The 26,311-nt window shown below is 58.8% G+C and overlaps 3 protein-coding genes across 4 annotated transcripts; 2 read left to right on the top strand and 1 right to left on the bottom strand.

The window, feature by feature from the left end:
• The first annotated feature begins 42 nt into the window (after positions 1 to 42).
• SNRNP27 (small nuclear ribonucleoprotein U4/U6.U5 subunit 27) lies at positions 43 to 2,608 on the top strand. Its single transcript, XM_049831210.1, has 6 exons — positions 43 to 126; positions 799 to 919; positions 1,075 to 1,187; positions 1,342 to 1,421; positions 1,549 to 1,613; positions 2,239 to 2,608. Exons 1-6 carry the CDS (start codon positions 90 to 92, stop codon positions 2,291 to 2,293), a joined length of 471 nt encoding a protein of 156 aa, XP_049687167.1. The 5' UTR covers positions 43 to 89; the 3' UTR covers positions 2,294 to 2,608.
• Positions 2,609 to 3,609: 1,001 nt separating this feature from the next.
• Positions 3,610 to 15,976, top strand: MXD1 (MAX dimerization protein 1). 2 transcript variants are annotated; one of them, XM_049831208.1, is made up of 6 exons: positions 3,610 to 3,733; positions 3,833 to 3,926; positions 8,076 to 8,105; positions 10,705 to 10,819; positions 11,698 to 11,857; positions 11,945 to 15,970. In XM_049831208.1, the coding sequence occupies exons 1-6, from the start codon at positions 3,661 to 3,663 to the stop codon at positions 12,133 to 12,135; spliced, it is 663 nt and encodes a 220-aa protein (XP_049687165.1). In that variant the 5' UTR covers positions 3,610 to 3,660; the 3' UTR covers positions 12,136 to 15,970. The 2 variants fall into 2 exon arrangements, with proteins under 2 accessions (XP_049687165.1, XP_049687164.1); XM_049831207.1 differs by having other exon boundaries at positions 11,698 to 15,976.
• A 2,503-nt stretch (positions 15,977 to 18,479) lies between these two features.
• Positions 18,480 to 26,203, bottom strand: LOC126051848 (uncharacterized). Its single transcript, XM_049831595.1, has 7 exons — positions 26,189 to 26,203; positions 25,378 to 25,821; positions 25,171 to 25,294; positions 22,600 to 22,700; positions 20,153 to 20,253; positions 19,997 to 20,061; positions 18,480 to 18,763 (listed from the first exon to the last, which is right to left on the bottom strand). Exons 1-7 carry the CDS (start codon positions 26,201 to 26,203, stop codon positions 18,555 to 18,557), a joined length of 1,059 nt encoding a protein of 352 aa, XP_049687552.1. The 3' UTR covers positions 18,480 to 18,554.
• Positions 26,204 to 26,311: the final 108 nt, after the last annotated feature.

Consider the following 26,311-nt stretch of genomic DNA (forward strand, 5'->3'; position numbering starts at 1 on the left):
GGGGGCGGGGGCGGCGGGGAAGAGCGGGGCGGTGGGACCGGAAGTGGAAGGGGCCGTGCGGCCGGAAGTGCGGGTGCTGAGGGGCGGCCATGGGCCGCAGCCGCTCCCGGTCGCCGCCGCGGCGCGGTGAGAGGGGACGGAGGGGAGGGAGCCGGGCGGGGGGCAACCGGGAGAGAGGGGAGTAGGGCGAGGGGGGGATCGGCCCAGGGGCGGATCCAGCTCCGACGGGACGGGGCTGAGCTGAGGCGGGGGGGAAGGATCCGGGCCCGGGGTGGGGGGGGGTGGGGGGGATGGATGGTGGAGGAGCCAGGCCCAGGGTGGGGAGCCCAGCCCCCCGGTCCAGAGGCAGGAGAGGGCCCTGGGGCTGCCCCCAACCCTTGGGCGAGGGGGTGAACCCCCTCCAGGGCGGGGGGGGGCGGTGATGAGGCCTCGGTTCTTCGCTCTGGGTAGAGCAGAGGCTCCCTTCTTCCTCCTCCTCCTTCTCCTCTTCCTCCCCCTCATGCACACTGACTCCCGTCCCCCTGCACGCACCTCAGCTTTTCAGGGACCGATCTGCCGACAGGTTTGTCACCCCACTGTGGGGTGAAGGGCTTTTCCTGCCGCTCTTCCCACTTCTGTGGCTGCTGGTGGGGATCTCGGAGCCCAGCTATGGAGGGATCGGCGGGAGGGGGTTGTTACGGGGTCTGCGCTTGGGAGCTGCTGCGGCGTCAATGGGGATTTTCTTTGAAAAGCGGGTAGCGAAGAGGGAGAGACGTAACGAAGCAGAAACTAAAGCCAGCACTGCCTTTCTCCGAGCAGAGCGCAGGCGTTCACGGTCCACTTCCCGGGAGAGGGAGAGGAGGCGAAGAGAGCGATCCCGATCCCGGGACAGGGACAGGAGGAGGAGCCGTTCTCGCTCCCCGCACAGGAGACGGTCCAGGTGAGGGACAGAAACGCCGACGCCGGGGTGGGGACGAACTGGAGAGCCCGAGCGAGGGCAGCACGGGGATGGTGGGAACTCGTTAACATTGTAAAACCGTCTGCGGTAACGGCAGAGCCGGGAAGGTGCAAACCCGCCTGCGTTTGCAACGTCAGGTCGCCAAGACGGCACCGATCCAGCTCCTCCTCCCCGCCGCGGCTGAAGGAGAGGCGGGATGAAGAGAAGAAGGAGATAAAGGACTCCAAAAGCAAAGAGCGTCAGATCACGGGTGAGGGGGTACATTTTCCTCGTTAAATATGTCCTGGGTTCCCCGCTTGGGTTGGAACCAGTCCCAGGGACATGCGGGTGCTTATTTAAAATGCTTTTTTGGCGAACCCCTACGGCTGCATTCGTCAAATTGTCATATTTTGTTGCCTCGGCAGAGGAAGATTTGCAGGGCAAGACGGAAGAGGAAATCGAGATGATGAAAACAATGGGCTTCGCCTCTTTCGACACAACAAAAGTGAGTGCAGATTGGCGCAGTGGAGTCGGTGGCTGCCTCTAACAGGCTCAGTGGTGTTGCCATGCCTATTTGGGGTATAATACACTGAGTTTGGGGACTTTTTTTTTTTTTGCTTCGTGTCTTTCAGGGGAAGAAGGTGGATGGCGCCGCAAATGCATATGCCATCAATGTGTCCCAGAAGAGGAAGTACAGGTTTGTGCCCTGCCTTTTTTTCTGACAGAAAGGGAATTTCTTTGACGAGATAACACAGCGCAGAGGAAACTCTGCGGCCCTACGTCGAAGCCGCCATCTCTCAGTGTGTGCGGGGGGGCGATCTGGCTTCTCAGACCTTCGGAAAAAGGCCAATTTTGTGGGTTTTACGGTCAAACGGATATGAGAGGCCTCTGGTTTCTCCTGGAAATGGCAAAAGCAGAGAGATGAGGAGCAAACGAGCACCTTGCGCATGGGCCAGACGTACCAGGTGCGGCCTGAACAGCATCGGAGCAGCAGGCCTGCCTAAGCAACGCCGTTTTCCTGTTTCTTACCCCCCAAAAAAAACCCACTCAGTTTGTTAATTATGTTTCCTTTTTGATGGAAAAGTCGAGCGTACAGCCAGGCCGTGCTGCCCAGCTCCGGCGCCTGTTTTTAGTCCTCGAACCAAGGTTTTCTACCCTTGGTTTTTGGGGTTTTTTTTGCGCAAATCCCTGGGGAATTCAATTCTCCTACGGGCCGCCTTCGGGTATTTTTGGGGCAGATTTCTTCAGAGCTGGGAGCTCTGGGGTTGAGGCAGTGGTGTTTGTCCCCGACACTGACTCCAGTTCCTCCTCTCCGGCCACAGGCAGTACATGAACAGAAAAGGAGGATTCAACAGACCCCTGGATTTCATCGCTTGACGCTGGGATCCCTCGGTGGGGGGACAACCACCCGCCGAGAAGGACTTTGCTTCCTCATGTGCACCGGGGCGGCTCCGAGAGACCGGATTTCAGAGGAATTTGAGCTTATTCCCAACAAATTGGGCTGCGCTCGCCCTGCCCCGCGGCCAGAGCCGGGTACAAGTCGCCATTTCCCGGAGTTGTCTTTTTTTTCTTTTTTTTTACAGTATCCCTCGCGGTTCTTTCCTCGCCGGGATTTCGTTGTGTTGTGGTTTGTTTGGGTTTTTTTTGAAGTCACGCTGTGTTCCCTGTTACAATAAAACCCTGTATCTATTTTTCCTTTTATTTTTATAAATCAGGAATAAAGTGCGAGCAAGGAGCCTGTCAGAAACCTCTGGCCAGTTGTTTCCCTGCTGTTGCGGGGGGGAGGTGGGGGTGGAACTTTACACCCCAAAACCCTTCAACTCCTGTGTCCTGCAAACATGGATAAATTGATACCGGTGGATGAAAACACGCCTGGCTGCGCTGGCGCCCGTTTGGGCCCTTTTATTGCAGGAAACCGTTTTTGTTTGGTTGGGTTTTTTGCTTATTTTTTGACGGCCCCGGGGTGTTCCGCTCCCTTTTTTGGCTTCCGGCTTTTGCTAATTAACCTCTGTTGCTAATTAATTCCCGGCTTAGCCTATTGGAGGGGGGTGAGGCCGAGGGAAGCCCTGGGCTCAAAAATGGAGGTGCTGGGTGGGGCTGGCCGTGGGGGGGGGGGGGGGGGAGGGCTGGATCTTGCCCCCCCCCCCCCGTTATCAGTTTGGGGAGGAAGCGGGGCTGGGACCCCCCCCCTCCTTGTCGCCTGCTGTCTGGGGGGGGCGGGTACCCCGGGGAGGGGGGATTGGGAGGTCTCTAGCCTGGGGGGGGCTCTGAGCCCTGCTTGGGGGTTCCCTGCCCCGGGGAGGGGGGGGGGCTTCGTCCTCGGGAGGGGGGGGGGTGTCCCCGCTCCGCCCTGCCGGCCTCACGTTGCCAGTTGGAGGCGACGCCCCGCCCTCTTTTCCGCTTCCCGTCCCGCTATTGGTTGCCCGGGCAGGAAGTGAGTCAGGGCGAAAGGTGGGGCCGGGGCGTTCCGCCCAATGGGGCGAGGCGGTTGGGAAGGGGGGGCCGGGCCGTCGGCTGGGGTGGGCGGGGCGCCGCGCGGGGTGGGGGGGAGAGAGGAGGTGTGTGTGAGGGCGGGCCAACGGCGGGAGGGCGTGGCGCTCTCGTCCAATGACGGCGAGCGCGGCGGCGGGCGCCGCCCAATGAGCGGCGGTGGGGGGCGGGGCGGCCGGGCGAGGCGGACAGACGGCCCCGCCCCAACAACAACCGCCGCTCCCGGCCCGGCCCGGCCCTCACAGCGCGGCGAGATGGCGGCCGGCGGCGGCCTCAACATCCAGATGCTGCTGGAGGCGGCCGAGTACCTGGAACGGCGGGAGAGAGGTGCCGGTTACACCCCCCCGGGCCTGCTCTTCCCCCCCCATCCCCTTCCCCTCCGCTGGGCCCGGCGGTAACGGGCTGTCCCCGGTTGTGTCTCCGCAGAAGCCGAGCACGGTTACGCCTCGCTGCTGCCCGGTAAGCACGGGGAGGCCCTGCGACGACGCGCCAAGGCCAGGAAGAACGGCGGAGGCAGCAGGTAACGGCCGGTACCGGGCGGGGGTTTGGGGGGGGTGTCTGCCCGGGGCCCTGCACCGAGAGCGGGGGGGGGGGCGATCGCGGCCGGACAGACCCACACACGCACACCGAGGCCTGGCGGGGCCGGGCCCGGCCGTTGCGGGGTGCTAGGATCCGGGGGGGCGGGGTGTCCCGGTAAGGGCCCCCTGTCACGGGGGAGTGGGGCAGGGCTGGGGGAGGGGGGAACCCTCCGGTCACCGGGTGCTTGGGATACGGTACGGTGCTGCTGTCGCAAGGCGTCTGGCCGGGCTGGGTGGGGGACGGGGACCCTCCTGTCACGGGGGGTGCCCAGATCCGGTAAGGTCCCGCTGTCACGGGACGTGTGGCCGGGACCCTCCGATCACCGGGTGCCCCGATCCAGTAAGGTCCCACCGTCACGGGGCATGTGGCAGGGCTGGGGGGGACCCTCCTGTCACCGGGTGCTCAGCCCCGATCCTGCCATCTTGGCGCACCCGCCAGCCCCAAGGTCCTCCACCACCATCCTGCCGCCCCTTTCCCCTTCACGCTTCCGTCAAGAGATTCCCATCGGCACCGCCTGCCCCCAAATTCGGATCGACGAGCGCCCGCCGTGCCGGGGCCGGTGTCTGTTCGGAACATCCCGGCGAGACGTGAGGGGAAACCTCATGTCTTGGGCAAACTTGGGCACGGAACGTGCAATCGTTTGACGTGGCGGATAGGTTTGCTGAAGGGAATGTGGAAGTTGAGCTTTTGATTTCAGGCGTGTGCCACCCAAACTCGGGAAGTGAAACCGCTCTCAGTCCATCAGGATTCTCTATAAAGAAAGCAAAATTTTTCTAATACGCTTTTGGCCGAGGGCAGAGTTTTGTTCGACGCTTAAATTAAATCACCTAGTCCTGCTGTCCTTTGAAAAAAAGGAAATTCCTTAATTAACCTCCCCGAAATCTATCCGGAGCCTCGAAGCAGGTTACTCCTCGCTGATGTTAAATACACAGCCCGTTCTCGGGAATTCTAAAACGCCTTTTGTCCGAGTTGAAGTCGGCTCCAAGCAGCCGCGTTGTTTTGCAGGAGCGGGTCCCACCAGCCCGGGGTTTGTTATTTTTTTTCAGAGAGTACTTAATTATGCCTCCCAGGCCCGTGGATTAATTGCTTAACGCTCCCCGTGTCTTGTTTGATTTGCTCCCTCTTCTGTTTTGTACAACAGAAGCGGCCACCTCGGAGCTGGCACTTGTGTCACGGTGCAAACCGGAGTCGCCGTGCTGGGCACTTCTTCTTTCCAGTGCCCATTGTGGTTTGTTCAGTCGCTTTAATAACGTTAAAATCACTTGGGTCATCATTGAGGTGAATCAGCTGACTTTCGGGAGGGCTGGCTCCGGCACCGGGATGTGCACGTCCAGCCCTTCGAAACGGCTACGAGGGAAACTTTGTCAGGCAGAGAGCGAAGCCTGAGCAGGTTCATCCCGACACGTCACCGGTGGCCGATCGCTTCCTTTCTCATTGGCCTATTTTAGGCTGTTTGCCCAGGGAGGAGCAATGCAGCGATGTCACCAGATATGTCACATTTTCCTGGTTGGGAGCAAACTCATCTGCGTGACGCAGTGACAGCTGACCTTTGATATCTTGCCGTAACAACAAATAATGCCCGGAACGCCCCAAGATTTTTGTTCGTACCCTGAATCCTGGTGTCTCCCTGAGCCGGGGTGTTTCTGTCTCCCTCCTGCATGGGGGTTTTGGGGCCGCCGGGCTCCTCCCATTGAAGGAACAGAAGGCAGGTGAGGTCTCCCGGTCCCGTCCCAAGCAGGGTCCCAGTGAATTTGTTGGTGTTTGTCGCTCCTGCACACGCTCTGAATTTCCTTTTCGGCAGATTTGGAGCTTGTTCCTCACTTCAGGCGAATCAGAACAGCAGAACAAAGGTCTGCGTTGTATTAAAAAGGGAACGGGTAGCTGCAGCACATGTCGTTACCTCCTTCTGTTGTTATGGTCTGCAGAAGAAAAGACCGGGTTTCGAAGGCAACGCTGGCAATCAGCTGAAGTTTTGGGGCTGACAGGCGAGGTTTGAGTTAGCGGGAGGTGTGATCAGCGGCTCCCTGGGCATGAAGGCGCCGAGAGAGGGGTCTGGGGGCACGCGGCGAAGCGGTCTGCCAGCCCCAGGGTGAAGCTGCGGTTCCCTCTGGTTCCCTGTCCCCTTTCATTTTATCCAAAATTAAAGTCCATCAACTAAGGAACCTTCTTCTAAATATTAGCGATTGTGGATACAACCAAAAAAAAAAAATCCCTGCTAAGAAGGATTTTGAAACAAAGGCGTGGACGAGGGAATGAATTTGTTATTAATAAAAGCGTAGTGGCGATGGGAGCCTTCATCTCTGCCAGTACCGATGCTCAAAAAGGATTTGGCTTATTTATGACTGAGGGGAGAACTCGGGCTCGCTGCAGTTTGTCACCTCGCGTGAGGTTTGCGAGCGCTGTACCGAAGGCCTCGGTGTAAAACGCGGGACTTTTATCCAGAAAGAAGTTTAATGGAGAGATCCCACGGGAGCCAAAGACCCGAGTCCTTCCCGGCTGTTTGCAGATGCTCTGCTCGGGAGAACTCGCCACTCCCCTGCCTATCAGGATAACGCCTGTCTAAGTGAGGAACGTCTCCGCTGGAATCAAACATTTTTGGACTCTCTGCAATTGCCTGCGAGCGGGACGCTGGCCTTTGGGAACGGATTGCTTCAACCAGCCCCACCGCAAAGCAAACAAAAGGAGCCAGGCTAAGGTGAATCTCGTCAGAAAGACGGGAGGAGGGCCGCAGTGGTGATCTGTCGCAAAATGCTGCCGGCGAAGCGAAGAAGACGCCGGCGAAGCGAAGAAGACGCCGGCGAGCGTCTTTGACCGGTGCGTCGGTGGCATCCCTTGTTTATCCTTTGGCGTCGGGGCCTGGGGGAAACCGGCGCTCCCAGAGCCGATGGGGGCTTCCAGGTAGGCATCCTTATCTGAACAGCCTGTGGTTTTCGGGCACGTAACAACGTTTGTCCTAAATTAGAGTAGTTGGCCTCTCAAGCTTTTAAGGAGAGTACAGGCTCTTCCCCCCAGGGCGTCGGTCCTGGTGACGTGGGCAGTGCAGCCTCGTGTAGCTGTCCCGGGTTTCAACGGAGAGAAAAGTAGTAGTAGCTTGTGTTTTCGGCCTTTTCTTGGCTTTGTCGAAATTAGGAGCTTCAGGGGAATTTGTAAATGGACTTAACGCCTGCCTGGGGTTCAACATCACGTTTGGCGTCTCTCGTTCGGAGGTGCGAAGCCCTTGTTGGATGCAGGGAATCTTTTCTTTACACGTCATCTTCCTGACGGCTCGCCCCAGTTTTGCCGAGAGACGACTGGCTGAACAGCGGAGACTGGCGTGAATGTCATCGAGACTTTGGGGGCTCCCGGTCGCTATCTTGTATGTCCGGCATGTCCTGAGCTGGTTTGGGGATTGTGGCGTGACACGTGACTGCTCGGATGCTGCGCAGCCTTCGAAAAGCAGCGTGCTTTCCCCGAAGGTGGCACCAAGCACCCGAGCTGTCGGCTCCTGTCTCTTCAGTATCTTGCAGATACTCCTCTTGCTTTCTCTGCCCTTCTTGTGCAAGAAGTCTTTAAAAAGCTGCTTTAAAAAGCAGCTCTCCAAGGCAACTGCGCTGTCCGAAAACCCACTTTCTTTCCGATAGAGGCTCGCTTGCAGGTTTGCGTCAAGATGGAGCAACTTTCCTCCCCCTGCTCAGAGATCAGCCCTTCTGCTCTGAGTGTGCGGTGGCTCTCGGGGCTGCCGCCGCTTCCCCTTCTCCACCACGAGCCCGGGGAGCGTTTGCTTTTGGATGGCGTGTGCTGACTGGTGTCGTGGCACTGATACAGCTGCTTCTTCCTAGCGCTCGTTCTAAAACTTGAGCCTCTCCCCATTAAAATCCCACCTTACGGTTTTAGTGGTCCTTTTATTGCCATTTATCCGGCAATTTCTCTGTTGCGCCAGACCATCTGCGTCCCTTCTGCCATTTTCACCGTCCCCAGGGTAGCGGGCAGCTCTGAAAGCCCCCGAGGTTTGCAACTTTTCCGGGGAGCGTTTACTAATGCCGAGTGTTAAGCCTAATTGCGGTGTACCTAGTCAGACAGAGGAGTTAATAACTTATTCTTTCTTTTTCAGGTCAACACACAACGAGATGGAAAAGAACAGGTGAGTGGTGGAGGCTTTTTAGAAGCCGGGTTTGGGTGAATCGCTGCTTTTCCAGGGGTTGAGAACTGGGGTCGGGGAGCCGAGGCGGCGTTGAGATGGGGAGCAGGAGGGAAGGGACGGGCTGGATAAAGTGGCCGCCGAGGAGGTGCCTGACGTTGCTCGGACTCGAAGCTTTCCCTGTCCTTGGCTGCTGGAGCAGCTGCGCAATGAGAAGGTGGGAATGATATTTATCTCCTCTGCCAGCTCCCAGTTCGCTGGTGAAATCCCAAACAGCGTGCCTCCCTTCATCCTACCTCTCGACTTGCTAGCGAGAAGGGTTTCAAGCCCTCTGCCAATTCCCAGGGACAATCCCATGCCGATGGGATGGCCGTCACCCTCTGCTCACCCGCAGTCGGGGTGTAGGTACGTGGCCGGAGCTGTACCTCCATGTAACTGGGATTATTTGTGACAGACCGGTGTAGTCTTTGTTGTCCAGCTGAAAGATGGCTTGGTGCCCTTGATTCGCTGCTCTTTTTCTCGGCGTGGCTTGGACACAGCTCAAATCTTGCCGTGTCTTGCTGCAAGCGCAGGATTGGTGTGAACTCAGTCGGTTTGATTCTTAAGAGGCAGAACTGCCCGTGTCCCAGGTGCCGTGAGTTAGAAAAGGCCAGGGACATTTATTTCTCATTTGAAAAGACTGAGAAAATGAGCATCTGATTACTTCAGGCTCGCCTTGCGTCCCTCTTGCCTTGTTTAAACCAAAGCCATGTCGAAATCTCGTTGGTAACGTTGCACAAGTGAGCGCAGTAAATGCTCCGTCTTTTCCACCCCTTCGAAGAGGCTGGAGAAATGAGCTTCTCTCCGGACAGAGATTAAGCGCCCCTTCTTCCTTCGCTCCTCGTTAGAGTCTTAATCCCGTGCTGTGGCGGTCGAGCCGGCGAATCTTGGCCTCGGCCAAAGTTTGCTGCTTTCCCCCCCTGGCGTGAGGAACGGCTTGGCTTGATACAGGGAGGGAGAGCAATGGGAAGACAGATATCTCACAGAGCGTGAGGACAAGCGCAATGAAACGAGCCGATGGGCTTGGAAGGTGTTTTGCCCAGGAACCGAATCCTTTGAGGGCTTTTTTCTTTTATTACCAGCCAGTGGGATTTCTGGGGGTTTTTAAGCACAACGGCAGTTTCGGCTGGGTGAAGCGTGGCAGAAATGCGCTTTTATAGATGCTGTGCCTCTAACTTCGAAGCAGAAGCCCCAGTTTTGACTCCGGTGTTGGCGTTGTGTAATCCAGAAAGTTGCTCGGTGCTGGCCGAGCAGGGCGGGTTGCTGCTGCGCTCCCCCCTGCGTAACTTCTGCTAGGCGGGGCGGGCTGGTTTTTTCCATTCGTTGTTTTTCTGGTGTGAACGGCCAGGGTGACGAGGCTTTTTTTTTTTTTTTTTACCAGAGGTAGCCGAGGATTTCAATTCTGCTGCCGCAGCCCTTGCGAGGCTGGGCTAGCTCCTTATCCGCAGGTAGATCTCGCAGTTAAATCACTTGTAAGCCGGCATGGCACGGTTGGACAGGTCTGCACCGCTCCGGGCAGCTCTTCCTCCCCCTCCCCAAGAAAATAATCTTTGCAAAGGCTCGTCTTCGAGCCCGTCAGTGTTTGGGATTTACCCAAAGAGTAAAGACCACACGTTTTGTTTGCATTGTAATTCAGAAGGTACTTTGTGTAGGCAAATGCCTGTTTACGCCTAGCGCGCCCAAAACAAGATAGGCAGGTACTTGCAAAATCCCAATTTGCAGCTGCCTGTGTCGATCGGGTATTTCAAAGGCAGGTGTTGCAACCGATGCCCAAGAATGTGACCTAAATCTTGGGGTTGGAGTGCCAAACACGAGGGAAATGGATCCATGCTGGGAGCATCTCGGTTATCGACAGGTAAAGGGACTTCCTCGAGCAGCCAGAGTTTCCCTGGGCAGCGGTGTGCAAGTGGTAAAGCATTAGCCTATGTATTAATGCGGACAAAATCTGGGTGTAACACAGGGAGAGAGGGATTCCTGCCAGGCTCCTGTGCCAGGACAGCTGAGGAGCATGGTGCTGCTCGGGGCCGATGTTCCCTTGGGGACCCGGTTTTGTTTTGACCGGAGTTGCGTGTGCCAAGAAGGTGGATCCGAAACCGGCCCGTTCCTACTAAAAATAGGGAAAGGAAGTGTCCCCAAGGGACACGCTGGGTTTACAACTGCACGGTGTCAGCCCGGATGGCTTCAGCTGTTGGTGGAGCAAGGCGGTGGCTGAACAGCATCCCTGCGGTGAAGCTTTTTAGTAGGAGAAAGACCAAAATCGGATACCCTCGCCCAAAAAGTCGAGGTCTTCGGCAGCTCCTCGCCAAGCAAGCATCCCGACAGCCCGAAAGGCGCCGACAGGGTTTTGTTAGTGGGGTCGGCCGAAGCGGGAGTCGGGGTTTTTCAGAGATGTTCTTTTGTCGGGCTGCAGTTTTCTCCTGGTGCACGGAAGCCGGCAGAGGGTGGGAAGGCATCTGGTTCGACTTGGCTTCCAACCACCCCGATTATCTGCTCTCGCAGGGGTGAAATGCCGCTTGGGAAGCGGGTACCTGAGCGCTCAGCGTGTTGTGTGATCTTCTTACAGGCGTGCCCATCTGCGGTTGTGTTTGGAGAAGCTGAAAGGACTGGTACCCCTCGGACCCGAAGCCAGCAGACACACCACGCTGAGTTTACTAACAAAGGCTAAATTGCACATCAAGGTGAGCGTGGGCTCATTCGGTGCCACCGAACCCACCCGCTGCGGGAGATGCAATAAGTCGGGCTCCATCCCCATCGGGTGGGTACCGAGCTCGGCTTCGAGAGCAGCGCTGGCGCACAGGGCACAGGGGCTTCGTGGCATCTGAATCCTTGAGCGGGGTGAAGGCGACGGCCAGGTCGGGATGTTGGTTTGGGAATACCGACGGAGGTTAATGCTGTCGTGGGTCAGTATTGCCCATCTTGCGCTTGGCGCAGTGAGTCCGTGCGATTCTCCTTATCGGTGGGCTCGTAGAGGGTGGCCGCGCTGCTTTTCTGCGTCGTACCCTACGCCGCAGCGATGCCCAGAGGCCTTGGAGATGAGACTGGCTGCAGGATTGGAGGACAGTTGCTTTTTTCCTTTCTTTTCTAGAGGATTTCCTACTTCGCTCTTTGTCCTTCAGATTTTGACTCAACAGGGCTTTCCTCGCTGGGTGTATTTAAAGCTTCACGAGCTGAGAGATAACTGGGGGAACGCTGGCATCGGGCTGCATTCAACTCCCTGGTTATCAAAGGCTCTGGAAATATACAAAGAGCTGCTCATACAAAAGGTTTGGAGGGGGAAGCGTCCTCCATGTGCCTTCTCCGGCAGCCTCAGGCCAGGTCCAGAACTCTCCATTCCTGGGCCAGATGCCGCACCCTGCTTTGATGTCCCTCGGCTTGCGGGAGGATAAAAGTTGCATCTATACAACTCACGTGCTCGACATCCTGAGCGCGGTGAAGGCGGGGAGCCCCTCGGTAGTTGGTAGCAGTCGCGTTTCGAGGGCTCTGGGAGCGAAAGCGATGTTTCACGCGTGGCTGGAGGCTGGGGAGCTCAGGGTGCCTTCTCTCTCATCTTCTGCAGAAGCTTGAAGACTATGACAGGAAAGCCGTACACCAAATAGACCAGCTGCAGCGGGAGCAGCGGCACCTGAAAAGGCAGCTGGAGAAGCTGGGGATAGAGAGGATAAGGATGGACAGTATTGGCTCCACTGTTTCTTCGGAGCGCTCCGACTCGGATAGAGGTGAGACCCCCACGCTCGGGGCAGAGCGGGGCCGGCCCGCGAGAGGTCTGGCCCGTCGCGTTGTAACCCTAACCATTCCTCTTGCAGAAGAGATAGACGTGGACGTGGAGAGCACAGACGACCTTCCCGCGGACCTCGACTGGAGCAGCAGCAGCAGCCCGAGCGACTCGGACGAAAGAGGGAGCCTGCAGAGTGTCTGTAGCGATGAGGGCTATTCCAGCTCTGGTGTGAAGAGGTTGAAGTTGCAGAGCAATCGCAAGCCTTCTCTCGGTCTATAAGAAGCAACTCCCTTAGCTGTTTCACCCGTTGCTCTTTCCCTTTTGGATCTCGTTAGGTAGCACACCGGACTGTCCCACCATTCTCTTGCACGTAAAAAAATCTTAATGTACCGCCGACCGAAATGAAGCTGAGCTTTGCCCGAGTCCCAAAACACCGCGTCGGGCTGCGGGTGGGAAGCTGCTCCCCGGAGCGCCCTTCCGTTCGCATCTGCCGGCTTCTCTTCCCGTCCGGAAACTCTTCTCTGCGAGACCATACATTCCAGCCACATTTTGAAGTGCCCGAGAATATTGCAGCAGTAACAGCAACCTCAAAAGCCCTCTCCTGGGTTCTTTGGCTTGCTGTCACCGCCTGGTATTCCGGTTCTACTCCGCATTTGCCCAGGAACATCACGTACCTGATAGTCGGCGGCAGGGCCCAAATGTAGAGTTTTTGGGTGAGGATCTGAAGGCGAAGCCGGCCTCTAGCATAGTTTAGATCTGGGAGAGAGCGGAGGCAAGTCAGCGATCGGCACACGGAGTGTTTCAGCCACGTCGCATCTCGGAATTGCACTGCCAGCCACCGGCACGTTAGTCGGAGGGCTCCTCTCCGCCGACTCTAAATATTCAGGGTAGTAGCGCAGCCATATACACCCCAGCCTGGCCCTGCCATCTTCGCAGAGCAGGAACCTTACTGGCAGGGGGAATGCCGTTCGGGGGGGGCTGTGGGGCTCGGCAGCCATCGTCCCCCCTCTCGCAGAGCTTCAGGTCGGGCGCCTTCGGTCTGGGAAGTTTTCTGTCCTACCTAAAACCAAACGGTCCCCGTCCCCATCCCGTGCGACATCCCACCTCCTGCGTCATGGCTGCACATCGCTGTTCTAGGCGAGCGCTCCTGGAACTTCCTTTTCACGCTTCTTGTCTCGGGGACAATTTTTTTCTACCTCGGAGAGATGAACAAAGATTTTCTCCATCCCTTTAGCACAAAAAACAAAGATGATGCCTCATCTGTTTTACAGAAGCGATGCCTGGCCCCGTTCAAATCCATCACGCGACAGTTTAGCAATAACCCGACAGTGAGGGGGAGCGGGGCAGCCTCTGGCCGTCAGCGCTCGAGGGGACCCCACGAATCTCAGCGGCCCGTCCGAAGCGCTTCCCTGGCCGGCGGAGATCTTTTCAGGCACTCAGACGGGCTCGCGAAGGATTTTGGTCGCCGCCTTAGGGACGCAAACCCGAACACGCCGAGAAAGGGCCAGAGCCCTTCCCGTCGCCCTGACAGTGGGGCGGGGTGGGGTTCTCACCTGAGAGCAGACGGAAATGTACAGAAAAGATGCGAGCTATAAATAGTATTTATTCATTTTTTCTATGAAACCGATGTACTGGAGATAACATTCTTACAACTTTCTGCTTTTATAGATGTTCTGGAAACTTTGATACGTAGAGATCTGCTAACGGAGACGTTTCTTTTCCCCTTGAACTCATCGAAGGTCTTTTCCACCCCCTCGGCAAGCCTCCCGCTCGATCCCCATCGCTTGATCCCCTACCCCGACCAGCTCCCCCCGGGCACCCAGCGAGGCCCCGGCATCCGGCGAGGAGCCGCTTCGCTCTTCAAGGGCTTTTATTAGCGGTGGGAGACAAAACCAGGTGTCCCCCCACGCCCGCAGTCGGTACAAGTCCCTTCAAGAAACACAGTCGCCGAGATGTCGCTACCGCAAAGTGCGAGCGAATGAACGATGTAAAACTCAATTTCTTCTTTCTTGTTGTTTTGGTTTGGTTTGTTTTGGTTTTTTTTAACATCCCCAAATCGATTTTTGGATCGATTGAAGTCGTTGAGAAGTGAGAGGGCATAGTGGGTTGCTAAAATCTCTGAAGTTTCAGCTCTTTTTGCGCATGTTAGGTTTTAAAAGAGAGAAAATCAACACCACAAGGGATTTTTTATTTTAAAGCAGCCAGAATTTTCCGATGTCCGACAGATTCACGCTGACCCGCAGCTCAAATGCCTTTAGCGTCGGTACGCCTGAGTCCCGGCAGCCAGCCTTTGGCGTGCAACCTCAAAACCCCTACGCTTTCAAAAAGAGGAAAAAAGAGCAAAAAGATGAAAAGCACAGAGAAAAAGGAAGCAGAATATCAGCACTTTGAGGCCGGTGGCTCTGGTAGGCGTTTGCCGAGAGCCCTCCCTCTCCCTCTTCCAGAAACTGCCTCGGGAATCCCGTTGAAGCCACGGATCTTGCTACCTTTGAGCAGGAAAGGGTGTTGGGAAAGCACCGTCAGGATTAAACGGGAGGTAGAAAACAGTTGACTTTTCGATGTCACTTAGATAGACCGAGTCTTAAGGTTTTGATTCGGCATAAATTATTATTTTTTTCAGTGTTGTGCCTTTTTGAGTTACTTCTGTTAGTGAAACGCTGCATGGGGGTTGCTTTCCCCCCCCCCCCCTTTTTCTTTCTGTCCCGAACTAATAATTGTCGGACCTTTGCACTGTTGGGATGTGCTCCTCTCCAGCCTGAGGGCGAAGAGAAACGGGAACCCTCCAAAATGATGCACTAACCTGGAACGAGGCTGGAAATCCGGTGGTTGATTCCTGGCGAGCAGCCAGGACCATCTGCGGCGGCTCTTGGTCTCTCCAGGTCCCCCCTTCGTCAGCCGAGGCGCCCAGCGGCTGTGCCAGCCTTTTCCTGGAATTCACTGATCCACCAGCATTCCTAAGAAATAAGCTGCAGGAAGGACATTTTTGTAGATTGTGATTAAAAAAAGGGGGCGGGAGGAGCTGCTCGCGCACCCCGCGTTTACGACAGATCGTTGCACAGACGGGCGTGAGTCGAAAACACGCTTTTTTGGGTTGGTTTTCTTCTTTTTCCTTGTGGAAGGCAGATCCCGAACTGCTGTCCTGGGTGGCAAGAGATGGCACCCACCTCCAGGCAGAGAATGGGAAGCTGCCGGCAACGGGGCTCTATCCAAAACGTGCCGGAGCTGATCGCCGCCCTGGTGCTTTGTTCCCCGACTTTTCCCCCCGTGTAGCAATAGGTTCGGGCATCGCCTGCCTTCGCTCGCTCCCCGGGAAGTGTTGTGTCCTCTCTCTGCCGTGGCACCAGCTGAAAGCCACGAGCTTTGTTTCATCCTTTTAATTTATCCGGCGTAGCGGCACATGAGCCGTCCGAAAACATCTGAGCCAGAACTGTCTGGGCATTGGTTTGGGGGGGGGGGGGGGGTGGGAGGGGTGGCATGTTTTAGTTGTGCTTTTCCATCTTTTTTTTTTCCTCTCGTTTCTTCTTTTTGCTTCCCAAGAAGAGAACCCGCTCCGGCATCGGCTTTATTTTGGGCAGTCGAGAGCCGGGGAGCGGCAGATGGGAGAATATGAGTTCTGTTTCCAGCTGTTCGGTTCCTGCTGTAAATACCACGTTGTCATTCTGAATCCTGTGTCAAGACCATCTAATGGTGCTTTTTATTACAGTTAGCACACGCATTTTTAGAAAGTACGTGTTTTAGAAGACCTTTGCTGTGTATATGGATACTTCTGTATTGTTCAACTGTTAGAAAATAAATTATTTCATTATGAAAGAGAAGCGTGTGCCTTCAGAAGGGAGCAGGAGGTTCCCAGGGATGTCACTCAGAGGGGAGACGCCAGCGGGGGTGATCTGGACCCCCCGGGAAGGCAGAGTCTGGTGGCACTGGCACCTCGTTGGCATCGCTTTTATTTGAAGGGGGGGCCACCTCTGTCCCATCCTTCCCCGTCCCATGACCTGAGCCCCGTTTTTGGCACCTGATGGGGCAGAGCTTCGCTGCTGGGAGGGGGTCCAGGGCCCCTCAGCCTCCCAATGGGGGGGGTTTGCCCCACAGTCGAGGGTGCCTGGGCCGGTCGAGCTCTGGTTTTGGGTGCTGGTGCCCCTGAGCTGGGGGGGGGGGGGGGGGGGGGGGGGGGCACCCATCCTGTCCCTGGCTGCAGCCCCTGATGCCATGGCAGCTGCTCACCTTGCAAAGGGTGCAGGACAGGCATGGCCAGCACTGACCCGCATCAGGGCTCAGCACCTCCCCCAAATCCATCCCCTCAGGGTTGTCCTGGATCCGGCCACGGCTCCTCTGCGGAGCGGTGCGGTTTGCAGGCAGCCACAGGCAGGCTCCGTCCACTGCCGCATCCTGCACCGTCCACCGGCACCCCCGTACTCGCCCTTCTTCCTGTGGGCAGCGTCCTGCATCTGTACCCGCTGACTCCAGGCAGCAGTTCACATCCCGTGGCCTTCCTGGTGCATCCCGCCCTCAGCAGCCGGCATCCTGCAGCCAGCATCCGGCAGTTGGCACCCACATGTGGCATCCTGCATCCCCCATCCTGCAGCCTCCATCCCTCATCCTGCATCCCGCATCCCGCATCCTGCAGCCTCCGTCCCGCATCCCCCATCCTGCATCCTGCATCTCCCATCCTGCAGCCTCCATCCCTCATCCTGCATCTCCCATCCTGCAGCCTCCATCCCTCATCCTGCATCTCCCATCCTGCAGCCTCCATCCCGCAACCCGCATCCTGCAGCTTCCATCCTGCATCTCCGATCCTGCAGCCTCCATCCCGCATCCCGCATCCTGCAGCCTCCATCCCTCATACTGCATCCCGCATCCCCCATCCTGCAGCCTCCATCCCTCATCCTGCATCTCCCATCCTGCATCCTGCATCCCCCATCCCTCATCCTGCATCCCCCCCCATCCCGCCGTGCCCCTGCCACCCCGTCCTGCGCAGTGCCGGGGGGCTTCTTCCAGGAAGGGCCTTACCAGCCCCGCCGTGCTGTGGGGAAGACGGGGGCTGCCGACCATGCCAGGGGTCCCCAGCACCAGGACCTGGCTTTCCTGGGATGGTGGTGGGCCATCTGTGGGGGGGAGATGAGGGGACAAAGAGCACACACACACACACAGCCCCCCCCCACCCTGGGAAGGGTGCCTGGGTGCAGGGCTGGGTGCTAACGAGACCAGCTGTGCTAACGAAGCGATGAGCCCCAGCTGCTGGGGGGCTGGCCCCCCCCTCAGCACAGCTGTGTCCCATTGGGGGCCTGGGCAGGGCCCAATCCGGGGGCCTTTTAAACCCCAGTGGGGGCTGCTGGGAGTTACTGGGAGATCCTGGGAGCCTGTGGTAGCAACTGGTGAGCCCCTGGCAGCGACTGGGAGCCCCTGGCAGCGACTGGGAGCCGCCTTTGCGGGGATGCCATGGTGTGTGGGTGCTGGTTGCTGGCTTGGCGAGGTGCTGGGGGGGGCGCCAGGAGCAGCGGGTGCCGTTGCCCCCCCGGTGGGTTTGGGGGGTGCGGTGTCTCCGTGCTGGCGGGAGCAGGGGGTGTCCCGGTGCCTGGGTGCCCCCCCAGCCTCGGCTGTTAGCGTAAGCCCCCCTGGCTGGGGGGTTGCCGGGGTGCAGCCCCCAGGCGTGCCCCCTCGGTGGCGTGGTGGGTGCGGGGAGGCTCGGGGCACCCCGGCTGTGTGTGTGTATTTTTGCAGGTGGCTGTGTTGTTGGAGCAGCAGAGGCGGGGGCTCGGATGAGGCTGTTTGTGTGCAGGTGGGTGCTGTGCCCCCCGTCCCCCCCAGTCCTGCTTTGGGGCCGAGGGGAAGGCGGCGGGGAGCGGGGGGCGGCCGGGCTGGAGTTTTTGTGCCTTCGTGGTGTCGCCTGGCGCAGGCGGAGCGCGGAGCTGGGCCGGGGGGCTCGGCGCCGGGTGAGGGAAGCGCAGGAGTTGGTGGTGCAGCGGGGGGGCTGGGGGGGTTTGCCGGGGCGGGGGGGGTCTGTGTGCGGGCAGAGTGAGTTAGTGGCGGTGCTGGGGTGTGGGTGTGGGGGGTCCCTTTGTCCGGTCCCTCAGGCAGGAGGTGATTCCTGGGGGGGGGGGGGGGAAACTTTGCCCTGTGTTTGGAGTGTGTGTGTGGGGGGGGTCCCGGGCGGTCCCCCCAGGACGCAGCGTGTTTGTGTTTGAGGCTGAGAGCCGGGCGTGGTTGGCTGTGGCGGAGGATGGATGGAGTGCGGGGTAAGGTGCCTCTGTCCCTGCCGGCTGCGGTTGGGGTGTCGGTGAGGGTGCCCTTGGTGTTGTTCCCTGGGGGGGGGCGGGCTGTGGTGGGCAGCCCCAGGGGTGCTGTCTTTTTCTGTTTTGCAGGACGCGGCGCGGCTGTGGCAGCTGAGGAGCGGGTGGTGGGCTGTGCCAGGTGGGGAGATGGAAGTAAGGACCCCGAGAGCCCTGTGGCGGGGTGTTTGCTGGCCTGCTGCCCCCTTTTTCCCAGGGGTGGCGTGAGGGGTGCTGTTGTGTGCCTCCCCCCGTTTTTGGCGGTGTTGGCCGAAGCCCCCCTTCAGGGCTGGCGTGCCGCCAGCGCTGTGGTGGGCGCAGGGAGGCTCGGGGCAGCCCTGTTGTGTCAACCTTTATTTTTTGCAGGTGGCTGCGGAGCAGCGGCGCCGTGGAGTCGCGTCTGTGGAGGTGGGTGCCGCGGCCGCCGGGGGCTCAGGGGAAGGCGATGGCGGCGAGAGGGGCGAGGTCCAGCGGCGGCTCCGGGGCGGCGGGGGGCCGGCGGTGGGCGCCGGGTCGGGGGCCGCCGTGGTGGCCGTACTGGAACTTGATGCGGAGCTCGCCGATGCGGGCCTGGGGGAGGATGTTGGGGATCCACTCGATGATGAAGGGGGTGGGCTCCTTCTGCGTGGGGGAGGTGTTTCCTGGGGGGGGAGAGAGAGAGCGTGGGCTCGCCGTCCAAGGGAGGGCCAAGGTTTGTTTGGCTTTGGGGGTGGGTGTTCTCTGTGGGGGGTTTTCAGGTTCCGAGGAGGGTGTGCTGCCGTCGGTGGAGCGGGTGAGTGTGTGTGGGGGCTTGTTTTTCCCCCGTCCTCCCCCAGTTTGTTGGGGGCCGCTCTCTTCCGCCGAACCTATCTCAAGTGTTTGAGATTATTTTGTTTTTTTTTTTTTTGGGAGGGGGGGGCCGGGGGGCACCCGGCGCTGACGTGGGGCTGGGGGGCCGCCTCCTGGGAAGACCCCGCCCCGGGGGGCTCCGCCCAGGACAGCGGCCCCGCCTCCCCCAGGGGGGGCGGACACCCTCCTGGCAGGGGCCGCCCCCCCGGGTCGGGGGGGTCTGAGGAGGAGGGGGGCCCCTTTGGGCTTCGGGGCCCCCCTGGGTGGGGGTCTGAGGGGGGAGGCCCCTTTGGGCTTCGGGGCCCCCCTGGGTGGGGGTCTGAGGGGGGAGGCCCCTTTGGGCTTCGGGGCCCCCCTGGGTGGGGGTCTGAGGGGGGAGGCCCCTTTGGGCTTCGGGGCCCCCCTGGGTGGGGAGGCCCCTTTGGGCTTCGGGGCCCCCCTGGGTGGGGGTCTGAGGGGGGAGGCCCCTTTGGGCTCTGGGGCCCCCCTGGGTGGGGGTCTGAGGGGGGAGGCCCCTTTGGGCTTCGGGGCCCCCCTGGGTGGGGGTCTGAGGGGGGAGGCCCCTTTGGGCTGTCGGGGCCCCCCTGGGTGGGGGTCTGGGGGGGGAGGCCACCTTGTTCCTGGGGTCTGGCTGGACAGGGTTGGGGGGGAGGATACCGTTCTTGCTGGGATGCCCCCAGGCCTGGCCTGCCCTGCCATGGGGGAGGAGACACCCCTCTTGCTGGGATCCCCCCAGTTCTGGGTGTGGAGGAAGAATGCAGCACTTAAAAGAACTGCTAGCAGAGAAGGGGGGGGTGGGCCTGGGCCCCCTCCCCTCTAGGGCTCTGCAGGTGTCTTGCTGCTCCAGGCTTTGGGCTGGAGGCTTGGGCTGTTGCTCCTGCACCGAGGGGGGGAGTCTTCCTGGGGGACTGGAGGGATCCACTGGTGTCCCTCCAAGCCCAGCCTGGCTCCTGAGCCAGGGCACCTCAGATGGAGGCTGCCTGGCTGGGCTGAGGGGGTGTTGTTCCTCCCCCAGGTGGGCTGGGAGCTGAGCTTGCCCCACTTACCCACTTTAAGGAAGGTCTTGAGCTCCAGGGGCTGGATGGCCAGCTGCTTTTCCACATGATGCTTTCTACCTTGGGGCACCTGAAGAGCTTGTAGGTCCTGTCCTGGTTCTGGATGAAGCTGTTAAGGGTTGGCTGGGGGGCTGCCTCCTCCCTTACCTTGGGTGAATTGAAGACCATCTTGACCTGCATGATGTTGGTGATGTGCCATGTGGATTTGGAGAATGTGCCCAGGGGAAGGGTGTCCTTGTGGACAAAAGCTGTGGTGAGAGAAAGCACAGTGAGGGGTGGGGGAGGCTGTGGCTTGCTGTGAAAACTGGGGTGCTTGGTTTTCACCCTGTTCTTCTCCCCTTTTTTCTTTAGTCTCCTTAGCTCTCCAGCCTGCAGCTATCTCCCTTGTCTGAGTATCTTTGTCCTTGCCTGTGGGGTCTTCTCCAGGGCTCTGTTAAGCCAGAGCTGCTAATAAAGTGAATCTTAGCTGGTCCTGGGCTTGAGAGAAGTGCTTTGTTTCTGTTCATGCTCATGTTCAGCTGAGGATAGATGGGGGTACAAATGGTGCTGGTGGTCCCAAGGCCTTGCTGCTGTGGAGGCAGCAATGTGTGTGCTGAAGTCTGGCTTCACAGTCCATGTTAGCATAGGAGAGAGGGTGTAAGGCAGCAAGGATGTGCCAGCATGGAGGGCTGTGTGGTCCCCTTGGCTCAAAGGCAGTGCTTAGGGAATAAAGTCTCAGCTTTGCCCCAGTGCTGCTCAGGCAGGGTTTATTCCTGCAGCCTGGACTTGTGCTCACGCTAAGCTAAATGTTGAGAGCTCCTGCCCACAGCTGGGCACTGAGCCTGTGGGCTTAGGCTGGAGCTTGTCACCATTTCCCTGTGTAGCAGAGGCTGTGTGTCCCACTTGGCTCGTGTCCTCTGCCCTGGGGCTTGCTCATCCAGCTCCTGTGTTTCCCACTCAGCTGCAGGGAGAGGAAAAGGAAGTTAGGAATCTTTTTCTTGCTGCTGCTGTTCCCCCCCCACCCCAACCCCCAAAGCAGCCTGCCTTCACCTGTGTGCCAAGGGCTGCCTGTGTCCAAGCCTGCTCCTTTCAACTGCAGGAGAGTGGGGCACTCTGCTGTGTGCTTCTGGGGGCTGAGACCTTCTGCTGCAGTGTGTCAGAGAGCCCAAGTGTTGTAGAACAGCAGCAGCTCCAGCTTGCCTGTGTTGGCAGAAATGTGAGGGCAGGTGGAAGGCACGGCTGGGGGCTCCAGTGCTGGAGATATTCAGAACTCCAGCTGGCTGCAAGAGGGCTGGCAGCAGTCTATCAATCAGCTTCACAATAAAATATTTTCTTGTACTCACAGGCTGGTGCTTCATTCCTTGTCCTTTTCCTCTTGTCCCCTCTGTGGGCTCTGCTGAGCAGAGCCTGGGCCTGTCACCTCTATTCCACCCACCAGATAGAGCAAACCATACCAGCTTTCTATACCATGACACCTCCCCATGCACTGTGATGCAGCCCTGGCTCATGTGCTAGAGCTGTTTGTTGGTCCCTCCATCACCCTGTGCTGGACCCCTGTTCCAGTGTGTCCCTGTCTGCCTTGTCCTGGGGGGGGTGCAGTGGGGGGGCTGAGCCCTTTGAGGCTTTCAGTCGCTGTTTGGTAAGGTGGGGTTATGCTGCTGGAGGGGCTGTGAGACAGCACTGTCACTGACTGCAACAATCACAGAGCCATTTAGGTTGGAAAAGACCCTTAACATCATCATCAAGTCCAACAGGGGATGGAGCACAACAGCCCCCGGCTCTCAGCCATCACCACCAGAGAGGCCACTACACTTGCACACTGACTGTGCTTAATGACACCTTTCAGGGACAGCTGCTGGCTAGCAGGACCTGTGCTTTTGTCTTATGTGACACATTTATATTGCTCTTATGTTGCCTGGAAGGAGCTATTCCCCTTCAGGCAGTTTCTGGGGTCCTTCTCCTCAGGGGTGCCCATGCAGCCCATCCCCAATGAGGACTTTTACAGCCCTAATACACACTACCAGCTCTGTCTGGAGAAGGGACCAGAGTCATGCCCCACTGCCTGCACAAGCCCCCCCCCCCCCCCCCCCCCCATTGCTTGCTGGGGCAGCAGAGGGATGCAGGCACCAGTAGCCCCCCCCGCTCCCAGGTATTACAGGCACAAGCCATCACCCATACACCCGTGTATGTACACGAGGAGCATCTCAGCCCTGCCCTTCGGGGTACGTGGGGGAGACCAAGGAGGACAGCAGAGCGCTCTGGCAAGCTGCGTTACCAGCACTTCAGACTTCACACCACATCAGGCCTCTCACCTTACTTTACCTCCTCTGCACAACCCCAGGCAGTTTGAATTCAAGCATTGATAAGCTCTTAGGGAAATTCTCCCTTCCAAGGGATAAACACCAGCACCAGGCTGCTGATAAGCACTAAGCCCACGTTCAGGAAACAAATCAAAGTAGATGGAAATGTCCCAGGGCAAAATAACATTTGCTCCAAGCCAGGCAGAGTGCCCACCTCCCTGAGGGCTGACAGTTACTTAATGCTGCCAAGAGCTTAATGACAGAGGTGGGGAGGGGAGCCCAAAGGCTCTCCTGAGGTGGTCCCCAAAGCCTTACCCTCAGACTGGGAATGGATGGGTTGGTTGGGTGATGCTGGCCAGCCAGTCCTGGAAGGAAGGAAAGAGGCACCTGCAGCTCATTCAGCAGCTGGGTACAGCCTGCAAGAGAAAGGGAAGGGAAATCGGAATCCACATCGGCACACAAGTGAAGATGCGCACACAGCCAGACAGGCAGGAGAAACAACCCAGACTGGGACCATCCCTGTCCCGCACCGGCTGCCCCATGGCCACATCTCCAGCCCAGCATTCCCCATTTTACCTGCACAAGTTTCCCAGCAGTGGCCTCTGCTAAACAGCACTCAGAAGCACAAACCAAACTGCCTGTCCACCGGCTCGAGGGCTCCAGTGCCACTGCCTTGGCATCTCACTCCCAGGGCTTAGAAAAGCAGGACTGCTTTAGCTGCAGCCATCTGGTTTTAAAACCCCTGCCTACTCTCAGCAAGAGCTGCCACCTCAGCACCATGGTACAACTACACCATCTCTTTGACTGCCACCATCCCCAGGAGTGGGACCTGACCTGTCCTCACTCCCCCAAGAGCACTGACACGCTCACTGGGGAGCACAGAGGCATTTGCAGGAGTCAAACGAGCCATCGCAGGCTGTGGGGCAAGATGAATGCGCTCTATCTCAGGGCAGCAGGGTGGGAAAGGGGAAAGGAAAAAAAAAAAAAAAAAAAAAAAAGAGATTTGCACACTTTCTAGGCCGAAACTAAAGCTGAGAGGAAAAAAAGCACTAAATAAAGGCTCCTACCCTGGCACAGACCACCACCAGCACAGAGAGCAGCTTTCTCTAAAGGGCTCTGGGAAAACTCACAGGTTTTCATGGCACTGGACTGACCATTCCCTTTCCAAACATCATATATAAACACAAACATCACATATAAACACATACAAACACTCAGTCATCAGAGATGACAGTTATTACATTTGTGCCCACAACTATCTCCCCGAGGCAGCCAGGGTGACTCAAGTTCCCATCGCCTTCCCAACTGGCACGCTCCCCAGACTCTGGACAGAGCTTCCAAGCAGGGATTTCTCCTAAACCCACAGCTGCTCTGGCCATGACAAGTCCCCCCCCACACACACTAGCAGCTCTGAATAGTAAGAGCTGCTACAAACACTAGCAGAGGCAAAAAAAAGCAATGGAAACCAGCTCGTTGCTTTGCCTGGTCTTCACCGCCTATGTTTTATCCAGAAGGGCTCTTAATTGCCTTAGGAGAGCTTTAATATAACACTTGCCCACTCAGGGGTGGGATGGAGGAATCTCCTCTCTCACCAGAGCTCTTCCACCTTAACACCACTAACAATCACAAAAGACCCGCTTGGACTCCGGGCAGGAGCGTGACGGCACCCAGAGCCTCTCCCAAAGCTCCCACCGGGCACCGGACGCAGCACGCGGCCGGCTGCAAGTCAGGCAGATCACGGTGGGGCTGCACCTCCTGCGGTCCTGCCAGCCAGGCGATGGCTTTCGGCTTCAGCTCACGTCCCCCTGTCCCACATTCCCCCAGCCTACCCCATAGATTCAGGACCACCAACCAACTGTGGGAACACGATCCCTCAGAAAAACAAGCCTCCATCCTTAGAAGCAGCTCAGCCACATGCAGCTGCACTGCAGGGACATGGGGGCTCTCTTGTCCCGTCCCCCCACCCCCGAGACTCCCCAGCACAGCCCAAAGATCCTCAGAAGCCCCAAAGCCCTCCCAGCCACACAGACAGGTTTTTTGGGTGGGACATTGAGGCAAATGGTGATTTTAATCCACTCCTATCACCCCAGTCACTCCCATTAGGACCGATTTTTCACCTTTGAGTACCCGAAGGCAGGGTGAGACGATCTGGGGAGACACAGAGAGCACCCCACTCTGCTCCCACACACCAGGAACCAGCAGCAGCCCAGGAAAGATCACCCCCCTCCACAACTCTCTGCTTATCGAGTGAGAGGGCAGGAAATTAAGCCCCAGCTAACGAAGCACCAACAGGCAGCAGGTGTGAGGGCAGCACAGGCAGAGCGAGGCAGCTGCTGGGAATGAGCCGGTGGCATCAGCTTGACATGGGCCCCCAACACCCATGGGGTCCCCCCTCTGCTTCCCCCACAACACCCCCCATCCCAGGGTCGCAGGCGAGGGGATCACCAGCAAAGGTATAGACACAGGGGAAGGGGTGAAGGCGGCTCCAGCGACCGTCGTCACCATCAGTGTGGTCCTCGTGGACACCATGGCCCTGCTGGGACATCCCCTACAACACCGTGGTCCCTCATTGACCTCATCACGGTGTGAGGCATGTGGGGTGGCACTGGGATTTGGGGCATGTGGGGTGGCTTTGGGGATACAGGAGGTGGCAGGAGATGGGATGCACAGCGTGATGTGGGGACAGAGCAGCCCGAGGCGTGCAGGGTGGCAGAGGGCACTGGGACACGCAGGGTGCACAAGCACAGGATGGGCGCCCACCAGCCATGCCCAGCCATGGGCCCCCCCACCCCGTGGCAGCCTGGAGGAACACCCATGGGTGCCCCTGGGTGACAGCCCGTCCCCGCAGGCCGTGGGCATCTCGGTGGAGTTCGTGTCCCACATCACCTGTGCCTTCGCCCACAGCACCAAGCCTGACCGGGTGGAACGAGCCACGGAGGCCACCGTCGACACGGGCAGCAAGGTGGGCGCTGGATGGGGGTGTGACAGCCGCACGGACCCCCTTCCCTCCCTGGGGACAGGAGGGACAAGGTGACCCAGCTGTCGCTCACCCCGTCCTGGGCGCAGGTTGTGGCCAGGGTGGCCATGACCTACCTGCCTGGCATCGTGGTGCTGGCCTTCACCAAGGAGCAGCTCATTCAGATCTTCTTCCACCTCAGCCTCATCATCATCCTGGTGGGGCTGGCCCACGGCCTCACCTCCCTCCCCGTCCTCCTCAGCTACATGGGTAGGACCCCCCTGCCCCCCCTGGGGACGGTGCCCTGTCCCTGACGTTCCCCCCAGGAGGAGGATGGCAGCCTTCCGCTGTCCCCTATCGTCCCCACAGAGACCCAGCCCATGGGTGCTGGCGGGGGACGTGACGGCAGACACGGAGGGGGACGCAGCGGGGGACACGGCAGCCGGCGCAGAGCAGGGTGTGGGGCTGGCCCTCAGCAGCCCCTGCTTCAAGGACAAGGACGAGGACAAGGACAAGGCCACGGCCCCCAGGCAGGGCTGAGCCCCGCTGCCCCTCACCGCCCCCTCCCACGGCTGCTTTTGCTACTGCTGTCACATTTAAACTGGTTTTCTCAGATTCGGGACTGGGTTTAACTGGGATGGCCAGGGAGGGACAGGGGCACCTCTATATAGAAACCACATCTTGGCTCTGAAGAGTCACAGGGTCTGTGCGGGGACGGGGACACGGGATCAGGACATGTGGGGCTCGTGGGCACCCGGGCGATGGGGACATATGGGGCGTGAGGGCATAGCGGGGATGAAGCCCTGTGGGGCACGCGGGCATCACAGGGACACGGACATGTGGAGCACACGGGCACCCCAAGGCTGGGGCCGTGGGGGGCACAGGGGACAAGGACATGTGGGGCACGTGGGCATGGCAGCGATGAGGCCCACAGGGATGGGGCCACACGGGGCACGAGGGCATCACCGGGCCATGTGGGGCACAATAGGCATCATGGGGACAGCGACATGTGGGGCACATGGGCACTATCAGGACAGGAACATGGGGGGCACATGGACATTGTGGGGACAG

The sequence above is a fragment of the Accipiter gentilis genome, chromosome 28, assembly GCF_929443795.1.
Source record: "Accipiter gentilis chromosome 28, bAccGen1.1, whole genome shotgun sequence".
Lineage (NCBI taxonomy): Eukaryota > Metazoa > Chordata > Aves > Accipitriformes > Accipitridae > Astur > Astur gentilis.

Bases quoted from the DNA above. Each gene is read 5' to 3' on its own strand.
- SNRNP27 (XM_049831210.1), top strand. From the start codon at position 90: ATGGGCCGCAGCCGCTCCCGGTCGCCGCCGCGGCGCG. The intron at 127-798 runs GTGAGAGGGGAC...TTCTCCGAGCAG, and splicing joins CCGGTCGCCGCCGCGGCGCG to AGCGCAGGCGTTCACGGTCC. The intron at 1,614-2,238 runs GTTTGTGCCCTG...CTCCGGCCACAG, and splicing joins TCCCAGAAGAGGAAGTACAG to GCAGTACATGAACAGAAAAG.
- LOC126051848 (XM_049831595.1), bottom strand. The intron at 22,701-25,170 runs GTGATGTGGGAC...TTTCTCTTGCAG, and splicing joins TGCTGTGGGCGAAGGCACAG to GCTGTACCCAGCTGCTGAAT. The intron at 18,764-19,996 runs GTAAGTGGGGCA...CTCCCCCCCCAG, and splicing joins CAAGACCTTCCTTAAAGTGG to GAAACACCTCCCCCACGCAG.
- MXD1 (XM_049831207.1), top strand. From the start codon at position 3,661: ATGGCGGCCGGCGGCGGCCTCAACATCCAGATGCTGCTGGAGGCGGCC. The intron at 3,927-8,075 runs GTAACGGCCGGT...TTTCTTTTTCAG, and splicing joins AAGAACGGCGGAGGCAGCAG to GTCAACACACAACGAGATGG. The intron at 8,106-10,704 runs GTGAGTGGTGGA...ATCTTCTTACAG, and splicing joins AACGAGATGGAAAAGAACAG to GCGTGCCCATCTGCGGTTGT.